The sequence below is a fragment of the Nestor notabilis genome, unplaced genomic scaffold (assembly GCF_000696875.1).
Source record: "Nestor notabilis isolate BGI_N333 unplaced genomic scaffold, ASM69687v1 scaffold4992, whole genome shotgun sequence".
In the NCBI taxonomy this organism is placed as follows: domain Eukaryota; kingdom Metazoa; phylum Chordata; class Aves; order Psittaciformes; family Psittacidae; genus Nestor; species Nestor notabilis.
Genome location: NW_009916889.1, coordinates 2,854 through 20,296, shown reverse-complemented (window position 1 = coordinate 20,296; position 17,443 = coordinate 2,854). Strand labels below are relative to the sequence as shown.

The window sequence follows — 17,443 nt, the reverse complement described above, 5'->3', positions numbered from 1 at the left end:
TGTACAGCTGGAGGTTGTGTGTAATAAATGGCTAACAGGAAGCTGGCTGCATCCTGGTACTCCCTGAGCAAACACTGCTGGTTCCAAAGTGTTGCTGCTCTGTGAGAGGGTAAGTGAAGTGCATGCAGAGCACAGCAGTAAAGCTACTGAGGTGGCTTTGTGGTGTTTGTTCTCTGCCTTGGAGGTGACTGGTGCTCACAGCACTGTGCTGCTGTTCTCACCTTGCAGAGGAAGCTGGAGTGGGTTTTGAGGTGGTGTCTTCAACAGGCGAAGAAGGTGTCATTCCTGAGAGAATTAAACCATGATCTAGTGAAAAGTAGGGTTGCTTCTCCTGGTGAAGAAAATGATGGATGATGCTGCAGGACAAAAGTGCTTCAGCAGTGGGAAGCAACATCAGGGTACGGCAGGAATAACTTGACACAACAGCTGCTGGAGGTAGGATAAAGCACAGCTGGAAGGGTTCCTCGTGGTACAGGAGCAGAGGGGCAGTAACTGCTGCTTGAAGGCAAGGTTTGCTCCAAAAGGCAGACATGCCTGTGCAAGGATGTTGGGCTGTAGCAAAGAGAAAGGGCTCTCGGGGTGAGATGCTCTGTACTATTCTTGTACCACCAGTTTAAAACTGGATCAGCAAGTGGACAAAGCCCCAGTTGCTGATTTCAGCAAGTGGGTTTGATCAGTGTTTCTTCACTGATAAGGTAAAAAGGGGGGTTTTTACAGCTGTACAAATGAATGAATAGCCACATCACTCGGATCAGGAAGTTCTTGTTCCTTTCCAATGAGCAAACGAGAGGTAAGTTTTAACTTGTCCAGGCCATGGAGGGAGGCTGCTTTTCATAGAATCCCAGATTGGTTTGGGTTGGAAGGGAGCTTTAAAGCTCATCCAGCTCCAACCCCCTGCCACGGGCAGGGACACCTTCCACTAGAGCAGGTTGCTCCAAGCCCCTGTGTCCAACCTGGCCTTGAACACTGCCAGGGATGGGGCAGTCACAGCTTCTCTGGGCACCCTGTGCCAGCGCCTCAGCACCCTCACGGGGAATTTTCTTCCTAACATCCAGTCTAACTCTCCCCTGTGGCAGGTTAAAGCCATTCCCCCTTGTCTTGTCCCTACAAACCCTGTCAAAAGTCCCTTTGCAGGTTTCTTCTAGGCCCCTACAGGCACTGAAAGACTGTATCTGACATTGACACAGGAGACTGAACAGCAGGAGAAAGTCGCTGAAGTCTGGTTTTATTGAGCTGACAAAGTGGCAAATGGTTAATGGCAGGTTACAAACATGAGATTTTGGTTGACCACAAGCCTGCTTGGTAAGATGGGGGAGAAACAAAACTCTAACACCAGTTGTAGAGAAGCTTCCTGAAGCTGGTTGTCAGGATAACTCCAAACCGAGAAAAATACAACAGGTTGTGAAGTTAAATACAGTGCAAGGAAAGGAACCTGTACCCGTGCTTTGATTTCACCCCTGCAGCCCCTTCCAGCAGTTTGCTTTGCAACCCTCAGGAGATGATGGCATTTCCTCCCGGCACATTCCGTCACTGAACCACCTCCAACGCCACAATCCTGCCTCACTGCACCTGAGTTGTTCCCAGCCCCACAGCGCTGGCGTACGCCGTCAAGATCTCCACGATCTGTTTTGTTTCCAGGGTCATGCGAGCCTCGGTGAGCCAGTCGTGGGCCACCCTCCTGGACTCCCCTCTCAACTGGTTGACAAACTTGGCCGCCAGCTCCAGGTCTCCGTGTTCGATGCAGTAGGAAGCATAAGAAAGTAACTTGAAGGTGTCGAGGTCGTCGGGGCTGAGCTCTGCAGGCGGCTTCAGCTGCTGAGGGTGAAACACAAGCAGGGACTGAAGGTAGGACAGGAAGTACTGGTACAAGCTGTTTCTGGTCTCATCGATCATAGCCACCCTTTTGGCCAGTTTTTGGACCGTGTAGAAGCGCGCTCTGAGGGCCTCTTCGCTGTAGACTCCCCGCTTGAGGGACTCCTCCGGGAGAGTTGCTGTTAAGGCTTCGGTGAACGCGTTGTCAGCACAACTGGCTTTGATGGCCTTCACTGCACTCTCCAGGGGTTCCGTGGGACTGTCCCCAGAAGCTGTTTTCATGCAGTATTTGAGTGCTTCGACAGAAAGCCACAGCTGATGGGCCTTCCTGGCTTCCTCCTCTGCCACTGCGTGACCTGCAACATAAGCCAAGAAGGGGACGCTCAGTTGGGTGCACACAGAGGGGAAGTTCTGAACGTAAGCAGCAAAAGCCATCCCTCTAAACACACTGCTCTGACAAGCAGCCATCCCCTCAGCAGTTGATTTAAATCTGCTCCATAATTCAGGATCAGAATAAGACAGCAGCTTTCTGGACTCGCTCAGCAGTGTGGCAAACACAAGACCACAAGCTACATGCTGAAGCCTGGGTTTAGGCGCCCAGGTTTGGGTAACACTACTTTAGTCCTTAAAGAAAGGTGATTTCAGTGCTCACTCTCGACTGCTTGCTCAATTCCCTTCAGCCTGGCGAAGGCAGTGTTGATGTCCATGGTGAAGTTGTCGAGCTGCTCCTGATTAAGGCGTCTGAACTGTATTTCTTGTTCACTGAGTTTCTCTGCTAAGTTCTGAAACAGAGCGAGACACCTAGATCAGACCACTAAGTTATACAGGCACCTTATTTTTAAGGTATGTTTCCATAAATCTCTTGTTCTTGTGAGGAACAATGCATTTAGTAAATAAAAGAGACCAGAGAAAAGCCTTATTAGGGTGAATTTAATAGTTACTGCACTTGGAACTATCAAAAGTTTATCATCTGTAGTAAAAGCTTTAAAGACCTTGTCAAGCGTCCGTCTCCAGCTTTCATGTAGGCTCCTTTAGGTATATAAGGAATATTCTCCTGATTTCTTTGGGGACTTCTCCCCTTACCTGCTCAAATTCCACCTTTAGATCCTGCTCCTGGATCTTAAGAATGTCCCTGATGTGGTCGGTGTGGGCAGCCGCCTGCCGCCGCAGCTGCGTCCGCATTTCGCCCTCCATCACCTCACGGACTTCTTCAATCTGTGCACGCAAGAGGTTGTTACTGCACCACTGCCTTTCAACTGCTTGTCCCAGGTTGTGATTCTGCCCCACCTCAGTGATTATCCAGAGTATTTTACAGAAGTGGCATTGACAGAGCCCACGTTTCATCTCAAAAAGCTGCTGAGGTCCAGTTTATAGCTGAGCCTTTTCCTGTTCAAGAACAGCTTCACAAGCCACTATCGCCAGTAACTGGTGATTACTCGCCAGGCACTTAGTGCAGTTTACACAAAGAAAGGTTTACTTCATGCTGTCTGTATTTATCACAGACTGGTTTGGGTTGGAAGGGACCTTAAAGCTCATCCAGTTTCAAGCCCCTGCCACGGGCAGGGACACCTTCCACTAGAGCAGGTTGCTCCAAGCCCCTGTGTCCAACCTGGCCTTGAACACTGCCAGGGATGGGGCAGCCACAGCTCCTCTGGGCACCCTGTGCCAGCGCCTCAGCACCCTCACAGGGAAGAACTTTTTCCTAAGATCTAATCTACATCTCCCCTGTCAGTGTAAACCCATTCCCCTTTTCTTATCCTCACACACCCTTGTCAAAAGTCCACCTCCAACCTTTTTGCAGGCCCCCTTTAGGCACTGGAAGCTGCTCTAAGGTCTTCCTGGAGCCTTTTCTTCTCCAGGCTGAACAAGCCCAGCTCACTCCTTTTTACCATTCCAACTTCACAGAAGGTTCCTTGCTCAGCCTCTCCTTTCCATGCTTAGCTTGGGGACCAACCCCATCTAAAGTGTCCCATCACTCAGAACATCCCAGCTGCTCTTCCATGCACTCCCTCCGACTCTTCCATGTCCTTTTCAAGCCAGAGACTCAACCACGCACGTTACACACCACTTTACCTTCTTCTCCTGTTCCAATTCAATCTCACTTTTGTGATGCTTCAGTGCTTTGGCCACAGCTGCCTCAAATGCTTTTTTATCTTCAAGTTTCTGCTTCTCCAGGGCCAGCTCGATGTGCTGCTGCTCCCGCACCCGCTGCTCCGCCAGCTGCTTGTTCAACTGGTCGATGCGGCGATGGGCATGTGCAATGAGAGAGTTCAAGTCGTCTGTTGATAACTGGTCAGCTAAAGGACACACAGGGCGTTAGGGAGGTCTGCAGGGAAGTGGCTGTGCTGATGCATTGCCCACCTCCCCCCTCCAGCACTCTGAGGCTCCGTGGGCTTGGTCAGTGAGTATGTTTTACGGGGAGTCTCTGAGCGCTTCAAGACCAAACTTGTGCTAATGCCCACCCAGCACCACTGTGAACCCACCTACAGGGAAGGGCTTTCAATCTAGGAGAGAAATCCCAGGCTGGTTTGTGTTGAAGGGAGCTTAAAGCTCATCCAGTCCCAACCCCCTGCCACGGGCAGGGACACCTTCCACTAGAGCAGGTTGCTCCAAGCCCCTGTGTCCAACCTGCCCTTGAACACTGCCAGGGATGGGGCAGCCACAGCTTCTCTGGGCACCCTGTGCCAGCACCTCAGCACCCTCACAGGGAAGAGCTTCTGCCCAAGAGCTCATCTCAATCTCCCCTCTGGCAGGTTAAAGCCATTCCCTTTGTCCTGTCCCTACAGGCCCTTGTCCAAAGCCCCTCTCCAGATTTCCTGGAGCCCCTTTAGGCACTGGAGCTGCTCTAAGGTCTCCCCTTAAGGAGCCTTCTCTTCTCCAGGCTGAACCAGCCCAGCTCTCTCAGCCTGGCTCCATAACATTGAGCACTGATAGCTCCAGCTTGGTCCAATTTTAAGAGATTTGATTCTGAAAACACTGAATTCATTGTGAGAGACAGCCAGAATTACATTTTCTCTTCAAGAGTAGTCCAGACCAGCAGTTCCCAATCGCATTTCTTACCCCAATCTGTGCTTTCCAGGTTTGGCTACTCAAAGAGCTGTGGGGGTCACAACCACACTGTGTCTATTAGGAAGTTTGCTATTTTGCTGCTGAGAGAGGAAGAGGACACAGGCTACACCTGCAGCACCTCATGACCTGAGATTTGGTGACCTGAGAATGGTCCAGGCTCTGTAAAATGCTGCAGCTCACTTTGCACTGGCTGCCAGTCCCTGGTTTTCCATACAGGACTACTGAGGAATGCCTTCCTGCAGGGTCTGAAGCATGTGAAATTCCATAGTCCTTCAGCCACCCTGCTGCTGAGTGCTGGGAAAGGACTGGCCCAGGAGGGCTCAGTGCAGTGGTGCTCAGCAGGGAAGCTGAGCAGCAGCACTGAGCTCAGTGCTGAACCTACACTGTTACAACAGGGTTTTACTGCACTCCATATTTCAATTACATTTCCTTGATTAAAAGAATATAAATAATAAAGCTCAGAATCACAGACTTAATCAACATTTCTAAAACCAGTCGTGAAGATGAAACCTGGAGGATTAAGGCAACTTCAAATTGAACTAATCTGGGTTTAGTGGCCCAGCTCAGAGCAGCCCTAGTACTGAGGAGGTGTTGGCAGGGTTGGCAAGAGCTGCACTATCCAGCACCTCGCCCATGAGGACTGCTGGAGGTGGGCCTCCTTCAGGACAAACAGCACCACAATATCAACTTGGATTGGTCATCAAAGCGTTTGTTTCACATTGGAATCTCATCAGCAGCGACTGGCTTAAATGTAAAGTCATGTATCACACAGACATGAAAAGGGACAAAGAGAAGAGTTGACACGCACAAGACAGAACAAGTTAACTCACCTAAGTCAGTTATCTCTGCAACAGAAAGAGGAGAGGTTGGAAAAGTTAATGCCCATTCACTACAAGTAGTCAGTCATGCAGAAGTAAAAAGAGGAATCTAAGAGCTTATCATCTATGGTGACTTAAACAGGAGTTTAAGTCTTTAGGAACTCAGGAAAAACAGTATAAAAGTCTCTCTATTGCAGGCAAGATGCAGCCCAAAACATCCCCACCACCAAAATACCCTTTGGAAACCCACAGATTGATGTTTAACCAAAGCAAACATGCACAAAGTAATGGTGCCATCAGAGACTTACTTAACCCCTTCCAGCCAGGCTTGACATCGGGGGTGATGCTGTCAAGCTCTCGCTGAAACTCTTCTCTAGCTGTAGTCACAAGCTCATGATATTGAGCTACAATCTTGGCCTCAGATTGTGCTGCCTGAACCTGTAACAAACCCACATGAGAGAGAGGGGTTTAGTATTGAAAAGGGAAGCCTCCAGAATTTAAAGCCAGGCCCTGAGTTAATAGGTGATGCCATTTACCCACCAAATCATTAGCACACATTGCTCCTGCTCCTCCCTAACCTCACACTAAATTCCCCTTGGAATCAAACAGGAAGAATTACAATTGCCCACAGAAAGGACTGACTCCAATCAAGCTGCCTGGAGACATTTTCAGGACGGAGTTCAAGATCTCACAAAGATCTTTTCATGGCTGATTACTGGTAGAACAATCAGCTCTAAAACAGCACATAGCTAAAAAAGCATGGAACCTACACTTGAAAGACATTTAACCTACCACAGAGGATTTGGGGATGGGATATCTGCACAAGCTGCCAGGCAGTTACAGTCCATGGAAGCATTACCTTTTTCACCACGTTGTCCAAGTCAACTATCATATGACGAAGGTTTTCTTCTGCAGAGGTAATGTGAGATTTGGCTCCTGCAATCTGAGACTTCTTGGCGTCCTCGATTACACCCTTCATCTTCTCTAACTCCTCTCTGAAAAGAGAAGCAGCTGCTAATGATAACGTGTATAGGTCTTACAGCATGGCCCCAGAGAAAGGCTTGCTTCATGCTGTCTCTGTTCACCACAGACTGGTTTGGGTTGAAGGGACCTTAAAGCTCATCCAGTCCCAACCCCCTGCCACAGGCAGGGACACCTTCCACTAGAGCAGGTTGCTCCAAGCCCCTGTGTCCAACCTGGCCTTGAACACTGCCAGGGATGGGGCAGCCACAGCTTCTCTGGGCACCCTGTGCCAGCGCCTCAGCACCCTCACAGGGAAGAGCTTCTATCTCATATCTAACCTATTTAGGTTTAAAGCCATTCTCCCTTGTCTTACCACTACATACCTTATAACAGGTTTAATATTGACAAAACCATCCAAGAATAATACTAAAATGATTGAGGATTATTTTTAATCTTACTTGAATTTACCACCACTAGATACCAGCACTAAGGAGATAAACAAGTTCTTATAAAGAACAGGACTGTTTCAGACTCCTGGGTACAGTGAGGACTATGTGCACAGGCACCCAAGATAATGGTACAACCATCAATCAGAGAAAGGAGGGGTGACAAAGGAAAATAATCAGATGTACACACTGGAAATTGAAACATTTATTAGTGTATGAAACCTGGTTTTGATTTGGCACAAACAACGTCAGTTTAATACAAACACCAGGGACTGCATCCTTTCTAGAAACTCACCTGCTGTCTGCCAGCCCTCCTGTGGACAATACTGTCCTACCACTCACTATTAACTTTGAAACCAGCAACTCACTTGGCTTTCAGAAGGGCATCAGCAGCTTCATCCACAGCTCTCCTCCGATCCTTCAGCGCTTCCTCCAGCGTGCGCCACTGAGAGGACTTTTTCTCCCCAGCATCCTAAGAAGCAGATTCCTAATCAGGGTCATTGCAATCATTAAATAAGAGAGTTAGCCAAAAATACAAAGTCTGTAGAGATTCACAGAATCATAGAATGGTTTGGGTTGGAAAGGACCTTAAGATCATCCAGTTCCAACCCCCTGCCTTGGGCAGGGACACCTCACACTAGACCGTGTTGCCCAAGGCTCTGTCCAACCTTGCCTTGATTCACACATTGCTACAAATTGCTCCAGATTTCACTCAACCTGAGCAACATCCTTGTATTTTACCAGCAGCACAGCTGGAAGCTTTAGGAATTATTGGTACCACAACACTTTGGGTGGGAAACACCTATATGTATTAATGTGCTGTAATACCTAAACATTGCTTTTAAGCTTAATACTTAAAGCATCGTAATACTTTTAAGTTGCTCAATGTTAAAGTAAGCTTAATGCTTAAGCTTAAAAGCAAACTCTTAAGACACTTTTATTAACTACTAGATTAAATCTTGATTGTGTGTTTAGTTGCCCATATGCTCCTGCTCATTGATTTACAACTAAATGATATCCTCTGCTCCAGAACTGAATAGGCAGCAGCAGTTCCTACAAGTATCAACTTCATTCCAGCATTATCACACCAGAATCACAAGTGGCATCACTCCTACAACCTCTGCTGAGTTCCAGACAAGAAACGAACAACCCAGCAAGATTTTGGTAACTGGAAGCTGTCCATTAACAGAATGGACAGCACGATACCCTGACTGTATCTGGGTAAAAAAGGAGCTTGGGAATTAAAATACAACGTGAAGATTATCAATGTATTAACTTGAACTTTTCTTCTTGCAAAAGGGAAATAAAGGAGGTGGTCGTGGGGAAGTAATTCCAAAGCAAATCCACCTCATTTCACAAGTGGAAAGATCAGGTAAAATGGTGATAACAGTGAAGACATTGCAAGAAAAGCTTCCAACTTTAGTTTTAGTTGTGAGATTTAAAGTTGGTTGGGGTTTTTTTCAGTGTGTTCAGAAAAAGAAGAACAATATTGTCCCCATTTGTCCAGTTTACCTCAGAATTGTCCATGGCCTCCTTCAGTATCTGTGAATGGGCATTCACTGCTTGCACAGCAGACTCCTGGGCAGTAATGGCCTGAAGGGTTACACGAGCTGTGGCGCTCAGGGCTCCTTCAAGAGTCGCTGCGAGGGCTGGAGAAACATGAATTAAGTCAATTAAAGTATAAAGAAAAGGGCTTTATAATCACTGAAATGACACCTTGCACCCTCTGTGTGTCCCTATGTTATTTTCTATGACCCAGAAGAGTCAGTTTGGGAACTACGCTGCAGCCTGCAGAAGAAGAAAGGTCACCAAACTCCGCTTCTGATTTAGAGAGGCAGCTCTAAGGTACAAATCTGCACTTCACAGCCACAAAATTCCTCAGTGGAAGACCTTTACCATGGTTTTGCATGGGGGTGGATTTAATCCAAGAGGTGTATCCCACCACACAGAGAGAGGCTGAGCCTAAAGAAGAGAAGCTGAAGGAGTATCTTAGGTAATGCCTTCTGCATCGAAAGGGGTGTTACAGAAGAGACTGAACCAGACTTCTCAGAGGTGCCCAGAGAAATGGAGAGAGGCAACAGATCCAAGTGCCAGCAAGAGAAATTAACTGGATGTATCAAGTTTTCCATCTCAAGAAGTGCTGGCAAAGCTGCTCAGTGAGGTGGAACAATCTATCCTCGGAGAGCTTCAAACCTCCAGGGAGAAGGCTTCGAGCAACCTTTCATTATTTGTACCTTTAAAGGATGCTCAAGCACTGGGAGAGGCTTCTTACAGAGAAGACAGGCCCCAAGCCACTGTTTAAGAGGCTTTTGGACAATGCCCTTGATAACATGCTTGAACTTGGTCAAACCCTGAAGTGGTCAGGGAGTTGGACTTGATGATCACTGCAGGTCCCTTCCACTTGAAATAGTCTATTCTATTCTAACGTGTCCCAACTCTCCAAGCACAGAGATGGACTAGAGACCTTGAAGATCCATTCCAACCCACTTTTCCACCATTCTTTGACTATCACTACTACTACATCACTACTATCACTACTCCTTAGTGAGCAGAAGCAGCTTTAACAGCACTCACTCTGCCAACACAACACAGGGACAACAAAGTGTGTAAGCAGCTTAGAACTCTAAAGCCAAGAGAGTCCCGTAATTCTTCTTTCATGTACAACACAGAGGAAACCCAACAGCATGGACTTACCTGATATCTTCTCTTGCTCCTCTTTGTCTTGCTGGGCAAGCCGGGCTGCAACTTCTTCTGGTGACCGTTCTTTTATAGTATGGACACCTTCATGTACTTTACCTACTCAGAAGTGAAAAAGAGTTGAGCTGTTTAAGTGGAGGGTCCAAGTTAGTAGATGGATTACTTGTAGGGAAGTAACTTTTTTCCACACTGATTTCTATCATCAGTATCACTTTATAAACCTGACTTGTGCATGAAGAAATGCTGAAACTATCACCTCAGGCATTTTTATATCCATAATTAAAGATGTGATAAATCACATCTTCTTAAAATTAAAGATAGTAATCTGTAGATTTTATGTTGTCCAGATACAAACATACATATGATACTTTACCTACTCAGAAGTGAAAAAGAGTTGAGCTGTTTAAGTGGAGGGTCCAAGTTAGTAGATGGATTACTTGTAGGGAAGTAACTTTTTTCCACACTGATTTCTATCATCAGTATCACTTTATAAACCTGACTTGTGCACGAAGCCATGCTGAAACTATCACCTCAGGCATTTTTATATCCATAATTAAAGATGTGATAAATCACATCTTTTTAAAATTAAAGATAGTAGCATGGATACCTCACATACATCTGTAGATTTTATGTTGTCCAGATACAAATGTACATATGATTCAAAGGTGAAAGGCAAACAAGAAGTGAAAAACACTTATGGAGCCAGGCTTAATTTTTAAGATAGTATCTTGGGGGTTTTTAGCTCTCCTTTGGCATGCTTAGAGAGCCCAACTAAAGTAACAAAAGATTAGTGAGCAGGTTATGGTAAATACAATTGTATTCTATTCCTTAGCCTAAGGCTGTTTAAGAGTGAGCATTCACTTAAGTAATTCTCTCAAGACCAACAGCAAGTCTGTATCTGAATGAGGAGACAGCCCAGACCTCTCAGACTCAGGCTGCAACAAAAATCATCTGGTTACCTTCTAATAATGCTGATGTTAACTCTGAAGAGTGTATTTACTGATTGCTGCCACACTTTTTTGTGTTCATAAAGAAATGAATATAACCTCATCTCAAAGAGACTATGCTATAGAAGCCAGTGTTTCTTGTTGAGTTAAACAATGATTGCAGTAGCTTCTTGGCCCTGGGCAGACATGCCTTCCTGAACAGCAATCAGAAAGCCACAAAGAGCACAGGCAAACTGGACTCTGCAAGTTCCAGTTCAGCATAGAGGATACCCTCTTGTGTTCACACCTACACTGTCCCAGGTATCACTCTCAGACCTTAGTATGCTAAAAATCTATCAACAGATGATGGAAGTTTCCTTCTGCAAAAGGCAAAAAGAATCCTCCCTTTAAAAACTGACAAATACCAAGGCAGGAGTAAGAGTTTATGCACTTGAAGCTACAGGATTTGGGGTTTCTCCATCATGTTCATATGATCTTTTTCACCTTCTTCAGTCTGTATCCCCGGAGCTGGCACCGACATGGCTACCCCTGTTGCAGAGATGATCTGTGCTGCAGCCTTGCCCGCTGTTAAACACAATTACAGAACAAAACCACCCAGTAAATGTGTGTTAGAATGTTAAGAACAGGGATGTAAGACTTCATTTTTTCTTTTTTTTCCTCTGTAAAAACATTCTTTTGCACACTGATATTAGTATTTCCAGAAAAGAGAACTTCCTGGAGAAACAGCAACCAGGTATTACTTACACATACACACACCCATGCAGCCATAAGAAATGTAAAATGATGTCAAAACTGCTCCTCTCTAAACCATTTCCATTTGATCTGCCTTTACAGTAGCTCAGTCATTACCCGAAATAAAGCTTCTTTTGATGACCTTAAAGGTCCTTTCCAACCTATTTGATTCTATGATTCTAGTGCTTGCAAGAAGCAGAGGAGGTAAATGGCCTCCGAGTCCAGCACCCAAAGTGATTGTCCTGCTGAGTCCCATATCTAAAGTATGCAGTATAGTCAAGGTTTATCTTACATGCCAAATATTCTATAAAGTCAATTAAGAAACAAAATAACAGAAAAAGAAATCTAAAGCCATTTTAGGCAAATTTTCTTATGACTTAAAAGAAAAGAACATTAATTCTCAGAAATGAGAGCATACTCATTTTCAACCATTCCAAAGGACTATTTTAATCTATCCTAGCAGGTACGACACAGATCATTAGCTCTTTTGCTTCTCTCTACATGATACTGCATAACTTTACCTTCTTTTTCCTCTGAAGGAGCAGCAACCTCTGTTTTGCTGATGTGGGATTTGCTAGTGGGCTGTCTAGACTCTTTCATCACTTCTGCTACAGATGAGATCTTCAGTGGACCTTGCTGTATCTTGAAAAATCAAAACCAAGAGCTCTCATCAGTTTTCCAAACAGCTTGTGTGTCACTGATTCCATTCAAATGGGAGAAAACATTTCCTTGTCCAGATGACAATCTAAACTTCAAGGTACACATGAAAACAGTAGCAAGGCCATGTAATTTCTTGCCTTGATTTTTAGTTTAGAAGGAATCTTTACAACTTCCAACTCCACAAAACTGCAGGCACAGTAGTGGTGCAGACTCTATAAATATTTATTGAGGTATGAATAAAAAGCAGATAATTTCATGCCTCAAATGTTCCCAACACCTCTGAGTCTGTTGAGAACTACAGATAACACAGAAACTATAAAAATCACACACATGAAGGTCTGAAACTATTCCAGAAAGCAGATTTAAATGATTTAGTCCATGCAGGTATATCTTAAGTTAATTCAGTTGACACTTCTCCATTTCAAACCTCTGCAGCATTCATTGTCAAAACAAGTGAGGCCATTAGTCTTCCCTACCCAGCTCCAGTTTTCAGGTTAAGTGCTCCAACACCTTGCCCCTCAACTGTCAAGCTTTGCCCCCGAACACTTACAGCAGTCACCCCTCCCATCCTGCCCAGTTTCCAGGCAATTCCTTCTGAAGAAATTGTTTTAAAGGCACATGAGTGCATGGCTAAAGATATGTTTTAAAGAAAGAATAAACATGATGATCTGGGCTGGGTATCACTGACTGACACCACAGGCACCGTGTGGGGTTGACAGGCATGGAAGGAATCAGATTTGCATGAGTTCACTAATTACACTTTGAAAGGATTCAGATGCTTGTGTTCAGGGCAGACAAACACTTGCTCAAGCACAGCGTGTTGCAAGGTTTTATGACATTAATCCTTTAATATCCATTACTCAAAGCCACAAGGTATAAAGAAAAGCATTCGAGTTAGAGCCATGACTGGGCAGGTGATGACTTTGTCAGCCAACAAAATCTGCTAGTGCCTAGGAGGCACGAAGAGCTTGGGTGAACACAAGTGTGGCTAAAAAGAAGAGAGGCAGTTCTGGTTAACTGATCTTCTCCTCTCCATTAAAAACAGCTTTCCTAAATTCCAATTAAAAAAATACTGGGTTTCTTGAAGGTCAAGTGGCTTCTGAAAGCTCAGGACAACCACAGCCAGAGCAGCTCTTCAGCATTGTTGGATAACTGAGAAGCGTTTGATTTCAGATGCAGGAACAGAGAAACTTCCAGATTCGATTTCCAGAAGGCAGGATCAGGTTTTCCTTTCTGCAAGATAGTGTCACTAAGATTTCAAAGGATGATGCTTATGCATGGCTCTGTACCACTCAAATCTTTATTCATTCCAACATGTTTTCAGTCTTCTTTAAAGTAAGTTCAGCTCAAAATAAGAGTTTGCTAATCCTGCTACATCACCAATCACACTGATCCTCTAGGAAAACAGCTGAATTCCAGCACATCACCTACCCCTCTCTCTGCCCACTTTATTTTGAAGCAGAGCAGCTGTTCAGTTAGGATCCCACTAGATTATTTTACTGTAAATAACAGTTTTCAACCCACAGACCACAATGACAAAGTGATAATGGGAAATGCACAAGCATCACTGTTACGCAGCACAAAGTGGTACCTCAGTTCATACTTAAACCTTAATATAAGTATTTTTTAAACCTCTTAAATTCTTATCTCACAGAATGAATCAGAATTTGAAAGGTTTTAAATATTCTCTTTAAAACTAAAAGGAAAATGAAAGTGGGAGGGTGAATGGGAAACACTTACTGGTTTCTTTGGCAGCGGTGTGCTGTAAGGTGCGGGACCAAGTGCCATCTCGAAGAGTTTATCTGAGTAGGGAATGGCCTTCTCGACTCTCTCCCGGAATTGGGAATCATAGCTGGCGTACAGAACGGTCCCCCCCACCCCTCCACCCACAAACAGGATACCAGCACCAATGATTTTACCTACAGAAACACTGAGGGGGGGGAAAAAGAGACAAAGTTATCAATTGTATTAGTGAGAGTTATGTAAATTGTATTATATGACAAATATCAATCAGTTTGGGAGCCTTTACTGGGGACAATCACTCTGTTCCAGAAGCTTGCCAATAAACCCAGCACCCACTTTAAGTCACTTTCAGCACCAGCAAATCCCCACTGGTTCATGACAAACCCAAAGGTAGGATGGCAACTCACAACCTTCCTTGTAACTATTGATCATCTTGATGAGCTTCATTTAAATCTGACTGAATCAAACAAGGAACTCACAAAACCATGACAGGAACAGTTATTTAGCAAAACAACAATCCCACTGCTACCTATTTGCTCTCATGTGAAACTAAGGAGCAGAGTCCCTCTTGGTCAACGCAAGAGAAGAACCAATTCATGGAATCATAGAATTCTTTGGGTTGGAAGGGACCTTCAAAGGTCATTGAGTCCAACCCCCCCGAATGAGCAGGAACATCTCAACTAGACCCAGAACCACATCCAGCCTGGCCTTGAGTGTCTCCAGGGATGGGGCATCCACCACCTCTCTGGGCAACCTGGGCCAGTGTTTTACCACTCTCATTGTAGAAACTTTCTTCCTCACTCCCAATCTGAATCTACCCTCTCTTAGTCTAAACCCATCACCCCTCATCCTGTCACAACAGGCCCTGCTGAAAAGTCCTTCCCCATCTTTCTCATAAGCCCCTTTTACGAACTAAAAGGCCACAATAAGGTGTCCCTGGAGCCTTCTCTTCTCCAGGCTGAACAACCCCAACTCTCTCAGCCGTTCCTCACAGCAGAGGTGCTCCAGCCCCCTGATGGTGGCCTCCTCTGGCCCCTCTCCAACAGGTCTGTATCTTTCCTGTACCAAGGACTCCAGATCTGGACGCAGTGCTCCAAATGGGGTCTGAGCAGAGTAGAGGGGCACAATCACCTCCCTTGACCTCCACATTCCACCTCCAACCCCCGCCACGTACCCAGACTCTCCCGAGGAGGTGGCATATCCACGGTACAGCTGGAATGGACGGAGTGCTGCTCTCCGGCACCGGCTATTCTGCAAGGGAGGGGAGGAGACAAGAGTTAAGCAATGAGCACATTTAGACACCCCTTCACCTCGTATCCCACCAGTTTGTCCATGGCCACATCTTGCACACCCTCCAAAAGAAAGCACCAGCTGGCACCAGAGCAGTGATGTTGGACTCTTGTTTTCCCTAAACAAAGCAGACAGCTCTTTCATAGAATGGTTTGGGTTGGAAACGACCTTAAAATCATCCAGTTCCGACCCCCTGCCATGGGCAGGGACACCTCACACTAGACCATGTCACCCAAAGCTCTGTCCAACCTGGCCTTGAACACTGCCAGGGATGGAGCATTCACCACTTCTCTGGGCAGCCTGTTCCAGTGCCTCAGCACCCTCACTGTAAAGAACTTCTTCCTTAGATCTAACCTGAACTCCTCCTGTTTCAGTTAAAACCCAACAGCCCTTGCTTTGTCTCTACAGTCCCTGATGCAGAGTCCCTCTTCAGCATCCTTGTAGCCCCCTTCAGATATTGGAAGGCTGCTCTGAGGTCTCCAATCCTATGATTTCACACACAGCTTGTAGGTTAAGGGCTTTTTAGGAAGCAATGAGGCATCTTGAAAAACAAGGAGGAGAAACAAACCCTGCCCCAGCTTATTCCTGCATTGATTTTGCCTGTTTACACTCCCTGCCTCCAGTCTGGGCAATACAACTGGGTTAGTTCAGATTCTCTTAGACAACCTCAAGACAAGCCCAGCAGCTCGGCTGTGAGCAGTGCAGAGACAAACAACAGCTGTTTAAATACTTAAAACTATTAAAAACTCTATTTAATACTTCAAACTATTTTCATTTCTGAGGACATACAAGTTCTCCTTGAGCTTCCAAACCCAGACCTCCCCATTGAAAGAATCAACCACACACTCTCCATAGAACATCAGATTAGAACATAAATTAAATTACTATATGAAGAGTGATATTTTGTTATATCCTACTTAACAAAACCCACATTACCCAAGATTTTTATCTTCTTTATGTCTCAGCTGAGAACTCAGATGTATCAGAAAGACTGGCTAAGCTACTCTCTAGCCTACGGATCACCATCCCCTATCAGGTGTTACCTTCCCCACACATGAATTGCTAAGAGAGAAGTCAGGACTCATGGAAAATCACTCCAATGGCACAAAAAGAACTCTTCCCATGGTTAAAATATTTTGGCCAACTAGGAAGTTTTCCTTTAAATAAAAGGAAAACTGGGAGTTGCTTCACTACGACACAACCCCTGAAAGAAGTTTCTCTGCTTCCTTTGGCATATGGCAATAAGTAACAAGTTGTGGTTTAGGTCCCATCCTTGTCCAACAGCACAGAGAGGAAAGGCAGGAACACTGAATTCTTACTTTTTCCAGAAAGGCAGCCAAAACATGTTTAATTAGTAACAGGAGCATGGGTCCAGCAACAGGAAATGCGCTCCTCTTCCCCCTGAGCCCTGCATGCGCTCTGGGGCTGATTTGCTCTGTTACAATGGATAGAACAGGCAACAAAATCATGAGTATGTTCTATAATGGTTTTGATTATTAGACTTGATTGCCCCAGAAGCACCCATTGAGGCTTCACTTGTCCTTCCAAGGGGAACTTCACTGATAAAAGCCTCTGAAATCATCTGGTAATCGAGTGCTGGCCATGCTCCTGCCTCTCCGTAGCTCCCTGCCACACCATGACCCACAGGATGAGCAAAATCCTTCAGCATTATGTGTACAGCTCAACCCAATAAAATGAGAAGGGAAAAAAAACCCCCTCACATTATTTTCTATTCATCAGACTGAATTTTCAGTCCCTTCCAACACTTTGGGTTTAAGTTGTTTTGCCTGATGCTCACCTGGACATAAGCCATTGCTCCCAAGCCCCTCACAAGAGGCTCTCCCAAAGTTATCTTACAGCAACAGGGGGCTTAAGGCAACTCATTCCCACATCCTTGCTCGGGCTGGATTTGCCTTCTAGGTGGATTCTGGAGGCTGCCACAACCACAACCTTGGTGCCTGGGCCAGTTCTCCCATTTGCATGTGGCTAAACCCCTACTCACACTTGGTGATGGCAGATAACACCCTACCCAGTTAGTTCTCCCACCTCCAGCAAACAAACACATCTATTCCTGCATTGGGAAGAGGCTGTGCTCAGGGAGCAAGGGGAGCAGAGGGGAAATCAGGCTCCTCATAGTCCAGCATTTATGCTTTGTACACCAGGAGGGGATTTCTGGTGGGATTATTGGTTTGAGTCTGTGTGCTTTATGGACCAGATGATCTTTGACATCCATCCCAAGCAGGGCTCTTCAATGATGAGCCAAATC

At 45.5% G+C, this 17,443-nt stretch overlaps 1 protein-coding gene across 1 annotated transcript; it reads right to left on the bottom strand.

Moving 5' to 3' along the window:
* Positions 1–1,560: 1,560 nt before the first annotated feature.
* IMMT (inner membrane protein, mitochondrial) lies at positions 1,561–16,990 on the bottom strand. The gene is made up of 15 exons (XM_010024802.1): positions 16,976–16,990; positions 15,062–15,138; positions 13,879–14,074; positions 12,006–12,120; positions 11,236–11,316; positions 9,803–9,904; positions 8,621–8,757; positions 7,477–7,580; positions 6,559–6,694; positions 6,008–6,137; positions 5,712–5,726; positions 3,886–4,109; positions 2,896–3,027; positions 2,465–2,594; positions 1,561–2,168 (listed from the first exon to the last, which is right to left on the bottom strand). Exons 1-15 carry the CDS (start codon positions 16,988–16,990, stop codon positions 1,561–1,563), a joined length of 2,202 nt encoding a protein of 733 aa, XP_010023104.1.
* Positions 16,991–17,443: the final 453 nt, after the last annotated feature.

Excerpts from the sequence above, each read along its gene's own strand:
- IMMT (XM_010024802.1), bottom strand. Across the intron at positions 8,758-9,802 it reads GGAGCAAGAGAAGATATCAG|CCCTCGCAGCGACTCTTGAA; the intron begins GTAAGTCCATGC and ends ATGTTTCTCCAG. Across the intron at positions 6,695-7,476 it reads GATGCCCTTCTGAAAGCCAA|AGAGGAGTTAGAGAAGATGA; the intron begins GTGAGTTGCTGG and ends TTCTCTTTTCAG.